The following is a 12,128-nucleotide window of genomic DNA, read 5'->3' on the forward strand; positions in this document are numbered from 1 at the left end:
AATGTCCTTTCCACTACTTCCTTTTTTATCTGTTTTCGTAATATTTTTTTCTTGTTTTTTCTTTCTCTGGGCCTCACCAATGGAGTATGGTATCGCTGTCATCTTTCAGTCAAGAAATCTCAGGTGCAATCCCTGTTGGAGATTGCATGGTAGTTTGAATCCCACTCTAAAGTAGATTCAGTCCCAATTAGCCAGTCTAAGAACGTAGTGAACTTCTTCATTTTTCTGTATTTTATCTTCAATAACTTGCTATTTTTCTTTTCTTTGTCCGCGTCTCTTCGCGTAATGTATTTTCTAAATATTTATTTCTTATCCTACTTTCCTTTCATAAACTTTAACATTTTATTTGTGTTTACTATTTCTTCTCTTTTCATATCTCCCTGTTCATTTCTTCTTAGTTATGGATTTCCCTTCTTTCTCCTTGCATATCTCTAATTCAGCCTTACCTCTTTCACCTCTTATTTTAACTTTTATCGCCTTAATTTCACTCTGATTTATGTATAGACTTTTTCTCCCAACTTTGTTCATCATGTTTATTTCCAGTTTGCTTCACATCTCACCTCTGTCTCCATTTTTCATCTGCTTTGTTCTTCCGCACAATGATTATCAGTACCCGTTCATCGCGCAGCTTCCTATCAGCACAGTAAATTCCTATAATCATCCGAAGACGCTTGCAGAAAATATCCCGACACCCTTTAGGCCCCCTGCACAGTCTCTGTGATTCCTCCACTTTGCCACCGACGCCGATGATAATCTGTTAAAATCGCGGTTGCAGCAATAAGCGATAATTTGAGAGAACAATCGCCTCTTGGGCCGAGGGTGGCTTAATCCACGAATCCAGAACAAGCAATTCTCAGTCAATGGTAGATCATTAACTGTGCCTTATCTGTAATTAAGCACCTCCTCCTTAATGACTCTGGTTTCTACCAGAATTGATCACCAAGGATAGTCTCCAATTAAGCCCAGTTCTCTGCTGCAAATTCATCTCTGTTTCGGGGAGGGAAAAGTGTCTGAGAGATCAAGGAACACCTACATTCCTTACTTGGTTTCCATGGCGATTCTGTTCCCAAGCACGGACCACAGATTACTTGGGAGATCGTTTCTTTCTGTCGTCGTCGTCTTACTAATGCCCTAACATTATACACCTTATATCCTCGCAGAGACCTCCAATTTTCCTGCTGAACAGCCGTATAAATTTTCTAAATTTAACTTGCTGGGAAACTTTTAAACTTCGTTGGATACTGGAGTTACCAAACGTTTCTATCTTGGAAGCAACTTTTGAGTACGTGCCACTAGATGTCAGCTTCTGACTTGATAATTTACTAACAACATTTACTTATCAATTAGTATGTAATCAATGCAGTCACAAGCTTTATAAGAATTCGCTTATATATTTGATGTAGTTCTTCATAGCATGTTCATCTTCCTCCTCCGTAGAAAGTAGACACAAAAATAAGAGCAACTATCTCATGTTTTCTTTCCAGAGATTAGTTTAGAAATGGGATATCTGAAGAGAGACCCTTTTAAAGTTCACATACCTCTCTGATTTCAAACATGCATGTTATATACTGTATGCAATGAGTTGGACTGGCATCCAGACGTGGTTTACTGGTAAACTAAAAACTACCTACCAAGAATTCCAGTTTCGAGTCCCGCCATATGCGCGAGTTCTCACTTTTGAGAATCCCTTCATCAATATGACATAACCATTATTCATCACCGTTGTACCTTAACCAAAATTTGCAGAAAAGCGACACAAAATAAGAAATATGCAAAACAGCTTGTGCCTAAAATGGTTAAGAGAAATAATTTTTAAGTAGTTTTGACTGATTAATTGAATTAGAATTGTGGGTGCATCAGCACTTGTGCTATTTGCACCCAACCCATACAAGTCAGGTTCCTTATCATAACTAAAATCAAGATGTCTCTCTGATGATAAAACTGCCCTTGCCTAGGTTAAAAGTTGGTTCTGTAAAGGGGCATTCCATATATAAGGACAATACACAGGATAATACACAGCTCTAGAGAGGATTTTCACCTGGACCTGCAGTCAGTATAGAACCTCATTGGACTGGAAAATTGCAGTTACTAGGGTTTTAAGTAGTGAAGTAAAATATTGAACTCAATTTTCTCATGTCAATAATTATCGTTTATTGGCATATATGATGGTGATTGCTCTAGGTACTCTATCGTTAGAAGTAGGGGTGTGCAGTATCCAGAAAAATTGATACCGGGATCGGGGGGAAAATTCTCGTCACGATCCCGACTTTCCGGAATTTCGGGTTAATTCTTGATATCTTCTGCAAGAGTCTGAAACTTCTCTAAAATGGTTAGTTTCTACTCCATAAATGCAAAGACAATCACTTAAGGGGAACATGACGTCTACAGCGTCGGCAAAGTTGGAACACTTCCCGTCGAAAATTTTTACCGTCCCGAACGTCGAGATTTCCCGTTCCAACCGAAACTTTGTCCCACTACTTAAAAGATTTAGCCGCCTTAAGAGATTTCTAATTAATTACCAAATGCATATTAAAGGTCTGAACTTCTAATTCGGTTGTTTGAAAAATAAATGCATAAACTCCTGTTCTTTCTATTTGCAGATGGCAGCTGGAACTAAAGACGACAACATCAAGAGGGATATTGATGTACAACACAGGCCTATCTTCAAAGTCGGACTTCGTAGGCGTTGAACTTATTGATGGGCACGTCCGTCTTCTGGTGGATAAGGGAAATGGACCAGCAGAACTCATCAGCAAGGTATCAGTGGCTGATGGTCTCTGGCATGTTGTGGCTGTGCATTTTAACCCCACGTACATGGAAATATCAGTGGACGATCAGGTTGCTAGTATGAGGCTATCTCTAGGCGAGAACAGGTATCTGGACCTGGCCGAAACACTCTTCCTAGGTGGCATAGAGCTCAACAAGAGATCTCGAGCTTTGGGTCAAGGATTGAAGTCTGGAGAAGTAAGCTTCAAGGGATGTTTCAGGAGTATGGACTTGGACGGGAAACGAATAGGTATACCCGAAGCCAGAATAACCCTCGGGATCCTTCCAGACTGCGTGTGGGAGTATCAGTGCGTTAGGGACCCGTGCATCGCTGGGGCTAGATGCATTCAGCAAGGAGTCGACTCGTTCAGATGCGAGTGTGGTCTCCCATTGTGTGTGAAACCTGATTTCGCTACCGGATACAAGGTGTTCACGAAGACAACTTTGCCCGTCGATCTTGAAATTATCGCTCTGTCGCCTCTGCAAGTTCAAGAAGGTGGGAACACCCTCATCACTTCAAACAACATGGATGTGGTGCTGGATTATCCTAAGTTCGGCGTCAGAGAGTCAGGGGTTCTGTTTCGACTCGTAGGGAACCCTCAGCACGGACAAGTCAAAGTTGATCTCTGGCACAGGCCTAGCGATTCCATGTTCACGTTGCTCGACCTGAACACCGACAAGGTTCGTTATATCCACGACGGATCTGAAAATCATCAAGACTCTATAGTGTTCGAGTTGGAGTTCGCTGCAGGTTCGGGATTCATTCTTCCGGACTATTTGCAAGGTCAGCACCGTTTCGTATTGCATGTGAATGTAACCCCTGTCAACGACCCTCCTTCGCTGAGCATTCCCGCTGGAAAAGTGCTACGTCTCGCGGAGGGGACCAAGAAGACTTTGACCTCGGATTTGTTGAGTGCGGAAGACCCTGACAATCCAACATCCGACTTGGTGTACACCATACTCAGTCTAGGAAACAACAACAAAGCGTACGTCGAAAACTCAAAAAACCCTGGGAAGTCAATACAAACATTCACCCAAAGAGACATCAACGAAGGGCTTATATACTATGTCCACAAAGGATCTTTGACAAGCAAGCTATCATTGAGAGTTTCGGACGGAACCGAAGCGGGTGAAACAACAATCCTCAGGGTCTCGGCCTACGAGCTTCAGATCATACTAGTCAACAACACTGGTCTGGTGCTAACCCACAATTCATCTACCATGATAACACCTCAGAATCTGAGCTTCACCACTAACGCAGAAGACCAGAGCTTAGAAATCAGGTACGAAGTCACTAAGCTACCTCAGTTTGGGACCATTCAGAAACTCAGAACTAGCAGCGGAGTCGGATCAGGGCCTGCTCTTTCGCCTAATGGAGGACGGTGGCAAACCGTGAACCACTTTACTAGTCGTCAGCTGGCAAGAGAACAGATACGTTATCTCCATACCACCGGTTCCCCGACACATGATGAATTCAAGTTTCAGGTATCGGTAATGGATGCTACTCGAAGTCCTACTGTGTACGACTTTCGGATCACCTTCGTAGAGCTTCGTGTGGAACCTGTTCGGAACGAGGAGCTCTACCTGGATGGCATCCAGGAAGCCGTCATATCCGAATCTTACCTCCTGTACGAGACTCGGCCGCAACCTACAGACAATTCCTTTATCACTTACCATGTCGTGCGACCTCCGCGCTACGGAACGTTGAACTTGGCGAGAGTCGAACCAGGATCTAAGCACAGGAGGCTGGGAGAGGGAGATACATTCACGCAGCGCGACGTTGCCGAGAGTCATCTTAAGTACCGCTTGCATCGCAAGTCGTTCTCGAGAGTTCGCGATGAGTTTCATTTCCACGTTAGTACGCCGGATCGTTCCTCTGATCCTGCAGTTTTCTCCGTGTTCCACGTGCCTTCCGGAGGGATTGACGTCAAGGTTACCCTAGAGAGGCTAGAGGTCGTGGAAGGCGGTCGACAACCTATTTCCAAAAGTCACCTTAACCTCGAAACGGACAAGATGAAGGAGGTCATCTACAATATAACCCATGGTCCTCGACATGGAAGAATCGACGTGCTTGATCCCGGGCTCACGGATGCCGTAAGGACGAACGTGTCGTGGTTCGCGTCCCGGGAGGTGGCGGCCAATCGGGTCCTGTACGTTCACGACGACTCCGAGTCGCGGAAAGACGCGTTCCACTTCGTCGCCATAGCGGCGGATCCCGACGAAGATTTCCAGTACGTCGGTGTCTTCCACATTGACGTCATCCTGAAAAACGACAACACCCCGACGCGCGCCGTGGACAAAGTTTTCCACGTCGTGAAAGGAGGGGAGCGACTACTAACGGGTAACGATCTGAGGTACACTGACGCTGATATTGACACGAAACCGACGGATATCCAGTACACGCGGCGCGGAATTCCGAACGGCGGGATATTTGAAGCGAATAATCCTTCGCAGCAGGTGTTCCACTTCTCTCAGGACGATCTTGATAAAAAGCAACTGCTCTTTCGTCACCGCGGCGACGAGTACGGGAAAGTTGTACTGTGGATCACCGACGGACAGTCCCACGTCACGGGCATACTCGAGGTCCGAGCTTCGACGCCGTTCATAGAGGTGGCGAACAACAGCGGCCTGATCGTCAAACTAGGTTCGTCGGCGCAAATAACGTTGGCCAACCTAAGTTCAGAGACGAACCTGAACGCTTACGGAGAACAGCTGGTGTACGAAGTCACCGAGGGTCCCAATCACGGTATCCTGGAAGTTGACGGTCGTTCGTCCAGCCGCTTTACCGAGCTGGACCTTGAAGAAGGTCGGCTCACGTATCGTCACGATGGCAGTTCAACCCACAAAGACCACTTTGACTTCAGAGTTCAGGCTATGGAATCCTCGACTGAAGGAAGGTTTGAGTTCAGGATCTTCCCAGGCAGCTACTGGGAGCCACTGGTCGTCTCGAGCAACAGGACTCTCCTGGTGGAAGAATCTACAAGCGTGATGATAAATCCATCTTATCTCAAGGTATGTGAATCTATGTCTAACTCCATCTTAAGTAGGGAATAGTGTAGTGTGTTTGTGCTTTTGGGTCAGTGCATTTGTGTCAAAACGTTCACCGAAACGAAGCTAATATGTACAGTATTGTTGTCTCACCAGTGTTTTAATGTACACGAGGTTAAATACAGTTAAACCAATAGGAAATAACACGAGAAATACTTCCCTGAATTAAAGTACAGACTGTAAGTTTGATATGTTTTTACATATCGTATTTTTCTGAATTATTTAGCCATCCTTCCCGCACCTCTCCTGAAGGGTATGATAAGCATCCGTTAAATGGTTACGGATTCGATTCACTGCGTTTGTAACTTTCAGTGTGTCAGATCTCGCATTCAGTTCTAGGTCCAATCTCAATTAGTGTATGTACAGTCACAGGCAATACAAATTGGACACCTACATCATGAAATATTGGCTTCTCAGCAGTGCTTTATTTGTGTTGCCTAACTGCACGGCTATAACAGAACTTGACATTGGATATTGAAATTTGCCCACCGTCTTAGTGTTAGGCAACACACTGCTGAGAAGCTAACATTCCAGGATCCGTGTGTTCCATTTTTATTGCCGCTGACTGTATGTGCGGCTTTCCTTTTGTCGTACTATAATCCAATTCCGCCATTACTCCTGATCATTATTCATGCCTTTATTCTGCCTCACTTGGACTTTTAACCGAGCATCTCAATGTGGCGTGTCATTGGATATCACCAATGTTTAAGATGTGTTACTTGTACGAAACCAACTAAAAGATCGTCAACTAATTCTAAATACGTGGGTTGCTCAGAAAGTAATGCCCCACAATTTTTTCTCCGAAACTATTTATTCAAAATGTATTAAAACCACTCGCAGTATAACTGAATGTTTTCTTTACACATGTTACCTTTATACATAATCTCCATCAACGTCCTTACGCCAGCGCGAAACAAGGGCATGAATTCCTTCTCGTGTCCTGTTCACGTAGCCATGTTCTCACTGCACGAATCACGCTCGCGTCATGTTCAAACCTTGTCGCAGTAGCCCACACAGATGAAAATCTCATGGCGCCAGATCGGGACTATGAAGGGGGGGGGGGGGTGAGCACAGTACAACCAAATTTGGCGATTGCCTCCTGGGTTCGGAGGCTTGTGCTCGGTTTGAATTCTTGCACATACCTTCGAATACCCGTAGGCGTCAAGAATTGCCATTGCACTACCATCGTTACTGACAGAAAGCTATACGGTCAATTGCCCTTCTGATGTGCCGATCCGTACGAATAATGACATCGGCAACATGTCTGAGCTGGTGGCTGTGACATGACACCCAGACCGTAGGCGATCATGCAGCTCCATTTGTCCATTCCCTAACTCTCTGCACTAAGCGTCTAACAATGCTCCTATCGACCACAGATCTTCCATTCCCAGCACACAGCCGTTTGTGAATGTTTCCCACACTTTCTTTCTCCACCAGTAAGAATTCAATTACAGCTCGTTGATTCTAACGTGTGACACTCGTAGATGCATTTTCACGGGCCACTACCGCGGCGCTATCTGTCGGACGAACATGTACTTACACACATGTGGGCATTAAACTTTAATGTTGCCAGCCTTCCATATTCTGGCGTCAGAAAAAATTGTGGGACATTACTTTCTGTGCAACCTACGTACAATTTACAGTCAAACAGAAATGTTTGAACCAAATTAGGGTTCCAAATAAATTACTTTAGAACTAGTTTATTCGCCTACTGAAGAAACGACAGTAGCCCAGTCGCTGTCAGCCTCCGTGGCAGAGTGGTTAGCATAGCCCGCTACGAAACCAGAGGTCCCGGGTTCGAATCCCGGCTAAGACTTGGATGTTTGTGTTGTTTTTAAAAATGACAAAACCGAGAATAAAGAGAAAAAGTGATATGTACGAATGTTGAGAAAAAGTGTGAATGACGGTGGATACTACCGAATAGGGTATTTCTTTATGTAGAAAGTCGTTAGTGTCTGACTACGAAGCGAGAGATCCGGGTTAGATCCCCGGCGGGAGAGAACCGGGATTTTTCCCCACCTGATCATGCGGTTCCGGCGCCCACTCGGCGTCGTGTAAAGTGTGTACCTGGAGGAAACTCTGGGGGGTAAAGGCGGCAAGGAGCGTAGTGCTGTTCACATCACCCCGATATGCAGCCGTGATCCATAAAATGTGGGGCCCTAACTGCACACCCACTATACGCACGCTTTCATGGAGAAACACAAATCCAATGAAGAATTTCAAACATCACAAGACCTTTAATAGTAGTTTCCTCAACGTAAATTCAGCCTTAATATTCGAATTTCTCCCTTCTTTTCATTAATTCAATTTTTGTCTCAGTTTTGTTTCCAATTGTCTTTCCTCGTTTCTAATCTTAAGCATAATATTGGTAAATTATCTGACCAGTAACTCGTAAAATCAATAACCTTACGTCATTTACCATCAATAATTTCTGTAACGATACAAGGTTTGCTCATTTAATTAATGACCAACAAAATCAGTCTTCTGGAAAAAAAAAAACAAATTGGCTAAACCCTAACGGGTAGACAATTTTCTGGAAGTAATTCAGATATGCTAGTCACTGTGAGAAATGAAAATCATGCGGAAATTCTACTTTCTACGTAAACTTTTCCTCACAAAAGGCGTGAGCCTGATCAGTGGTTTTAATTACACATGCCATTGCATTACTCTCAAGGAATAAGTTGTTGATTCATATTAATCACTGTACACACTGCATAATTAAATCCAACTCTTATTTGGTAGTAGGCTGACATATAGATATACTCAATGAATAATTTGCATTACGATTTTAACTCTGTACGATACCTCGCGGCATAGACATGCTGATCGTATGGATGGGAAAATAATAGATATTTCTTCCTGGAAGAAGCAGTATTTTAATACCTGCCTCATTGTCCCGAATTCGAGTAGCTATATACCATGACTCGACAGTGACAGTGAAAGAGGTTCTACTAAACTCCTACTACACAAGATCAAGGACTTTGCTACTGAGGTGACTGGGAGGGGGCTGTACTCCCCCCCTGGAAATAATCTTTAACTGTGCCTACTCTCCACGTCCTGCATGAGAAATGTTCAGAAAGGGGATAGAAAGTATGTGAAACAAAGAAATAATAAAATGGGAGACAGATATAAAAACACAGAGTTGTTGTATGCATTTTGTTATTTGTCGTCGCTTTTATCTACGTTTTGTTAATCGCGATGATGAGGATGAGTGGTCGTTTAGTTAGAAGTAATTGAAGATTCACTCACAAAGGCAACTCAGCACGGGACTCGAACTTCGGTGGCGAGATCGAAAGTCGACTCGACTTCGGCCTTCCTGGTGGCATAGTTGTAACGTCGTCGTCTTGTAATCAAAGGGTCCCTGTTTCGACACCGATGGAGGCACCTAGAGTCGTTTTCACGTTCAGAAGACACAACGGCGCTTATGGAGAAACCGCACAGTGTTGCCAATACAGCGTTAGCTCATGTCGCCGGGAAATGATGACCTTCCTTCACAATGAAGGTGTTACATATTTTGTATATATAATGATAATTATATGTAATTATTAATATTAATATTATACTTTGAACGTTACAGTTACCCTTTTTACTATGATCCATTGCGATCACTACACACGCGAGTGTAATGTACGAATATGACACTTCAGAAATCACTTAAAAAAGTAAAAATCACTGAGAGCTCACACAACTGAAAACACTTTTTCGAGAGAGGGAAAAAGTCTAAACAGACCGAAGCAGATCTCTCACTAAAGAGATTCAAGTTGCAACCCAAACAAACAAATGAGTTATGGCCCACGTGAACTGATAAGACGTGAATGACTCAAGCAAGGCATGTCATATTTCTATCTTGAAGCCCCATATTTTGTCACGTGTTGGAAAGCCTTCAAAGGTTAATATGGTGTCTATGAATTTATGTGTACGTTGGAAACTGAAAGGTGATCTTCATTTCAGTATTAATGTCGACAGTAATGTAAACAAAAACAACGTGTATTTGCGACAGCACTAATGTTGCTCACAACAGCAGCATTGGAAATAATTGTCAATTATTAAATTTAAGTAATTTCAATTCTATTATAACAAACTGCATGAAGTTAATATTTTTACTGAATGGAAATAAAATAACATCTCGAAAACTTGGTGGTGATTAGCCGGAATGCTGCGGTGAGACAGCTCAAGATGGCCAGACAACGTCTTCTTACTTCGCGCGCGGTTCGGGTTAAAAAGAAACTCCAAATGCATGGAAGTAATATTTCTGGGAACCTTTGAGTGGTTATAAAAAATAATTTCATTATTTTCTCCACAACTTTGTCGCTGGAAGTTTTTACTTGGAATTACAGAACAAGAAATGGCCAGCGATCACATTTTCTACTGCACGAATATAAAAAATCTCCACATACTTTATTTGAATATTTTTTAATGCAAATATGCTTTAAAGTATTGATAAATTCTGAGTACCACCATCACCTATGACAATTAAAAAACAGTGTCAATTTTTTTAATAATGAATGCTTCAATTTTGCGGCCTGTTTCAACGTTAGGAATGAAAACAATGTAAAATTGTGTTTTCACGGAAAATTTGAGTTTTTAATTTATCTAAAATTATGTAAGCAAGATACCAGTTTTTTGTGTTCACCATCGTATTCTCTACAAAATTTCCTGCAAAACTGCAGGTACCGATTTTCCTTAAGCTAAATTTGTAAATCCAGAAATTTCACAACAGCGCGCTCGTATTTCCCATAAGAAAAGCATTGCCCATAAGAGCCCATTGTGTCTTCTGAACGTGAAAACGACTCTAGTGATTCGGATTCCACTTTAAACTGTAGGTCCAGTACCGAATAGCCTACCTGAATTTTAGTTTTAAGTCAACTTCATCAGCCACTGAGCCTGCCACAGAGAGACAAAATTGAAAATTGAAAGATCGAGAGAGAGAGAGAGAAATACATGGGAAGAAGGAAGCATATAGAAACATAGCAAGAAAGATAGAAAGAGAAAACATTATTAGCAATGACCGCAGAAGTAGTCCACCGCCACCCTTGAACCCACCCAAATGTACTCCTCTGACGACTCAAGTAGAATTTCCACAAGATCTTGCCTAGCTTCCACTTATTTTAACTCTTACAAGAAAAATCCCCAAGATTCCTATTTACGAAACTCCAACACTTGTTTTCCTGGAGCGGCATGAATATTTGACATTTGATCTTGAAAGATTAAGAACAAAGGACATGACGTAATGGCCCATAATTTCCTGTCCTATGCCATGAGCATCTCCCTCAAGAACTTGTCAGCTGCTGCGAGAAAAGCCGTCAAGCTTTGTCCACCTTAATTATTGACGGAAGCGTCCAAAGTTTGCCCGTCAGTTATGCAACCCAACTTTACACTCTCATTAAAGATATGCAACACAGATCTTCATTGACAAACTTGCCTAGGATACGCAAGGGTCTTTTATTCTTACGTTGAGGCTGAAATTGTGTATAGTGCATAGTCATCTCGCCGTCTCCATATTTATTGTCCCGTGCCTGGCGTGTTAGTCTATCAGTGAGAAGTGCACTGCGCCGGTTCGGTGGTATTGTAAAGTCTATTGCTTTTTTTCGAATTATAAGATCCACGAACCAGTCAGTGTATCTATTCATAAGCCAATAGCAAATTCTTGAAGTATGCAGAGCAAGTATCCGAAACGTTGAGTCAAAAATGCTACAAAGGTTAAAGATCTTGTAAATAAACCCTAAATCAACAGATGGTGTTGATTTCTCTTAACCCAATCGTTGAACCTGTATGAATGAATAATTGAATATCTAGTGGAAAAAATAACCTGCATAAACTAAAACTTATACATTCTAGTGTAAAAAAGTAAGAATGATAGGTAATAATCTGAGTGAACAAAGCATTATTTAAATTCCCCAGCACCGTACACCACACTCGCGTTTGGAAAATAAAAAAGGTCACCCGGGAATGGTGGACACAAGCGGTTACCAAATAATTTCTCCATGATACCCAAAAACGAATTTATTTTATTTTAAAACGTAAATTAGACGTTACGTTTCAACCTTCTAGCAAGTTCTTCTTCAGACTCTGTACCAAATAGAAATGACATAGTATTTGTATTCATTTGTATTTGGTACAGAGTCTGAAGAAAATCTTGCTAGATGGTTTAAACGTAACGTTTAGTTTGTTTTAAAATAAAATAAATTCTGCCTTGGTCAGCATATTGAGTTTTTGGTTATATTTCTGTTTATAACGCTGGAATCATTGTAGGGCATGTTCCAAATGAACTTCACGGGAGAAACCTGTTCTGCAGCCGCTTGAAATAGCGATTC

General features: G+C 42.3%; 1 protein-coding gene across 1 annotated transcript in view; it reads left to right on the forward strand.

Moving 5' to 3' along the window:
* Positions 1-12,128, forward strand: part of LOC146002502 (chondroitin sulfate proteoglycan 4-like) — a 549,973-nt gene that overhangs the window by 506,236 nt on the left and 31,609 nt on the right. The window contains exon 5 of the mRNA XM_083140394.1: positions 2,601-5,778. Within this exon, the coding sequence (XP_082996520.1) occupies positions 2,601-5,778 (3,178 nt within the window). The remainder of the gene's footprint in view (positions 1-2,600; positions 5,779-12,128) is intronic.

The sequence above is a fragment of the Lepisma saccharinum genome, chromosome 1 (assembly GCF_977018435.1).
Source record: "Lepisma saccharinum chromosome 1, izLepSacc3.1, whole genome shotgun sequence".
NCBI classification, from domain to species: Eukaryota; Metazoa; Arthropoda; class Insecta; order Zygentoma; family Lepismatidae; genus Lepisma; species Lepisma saccharinum.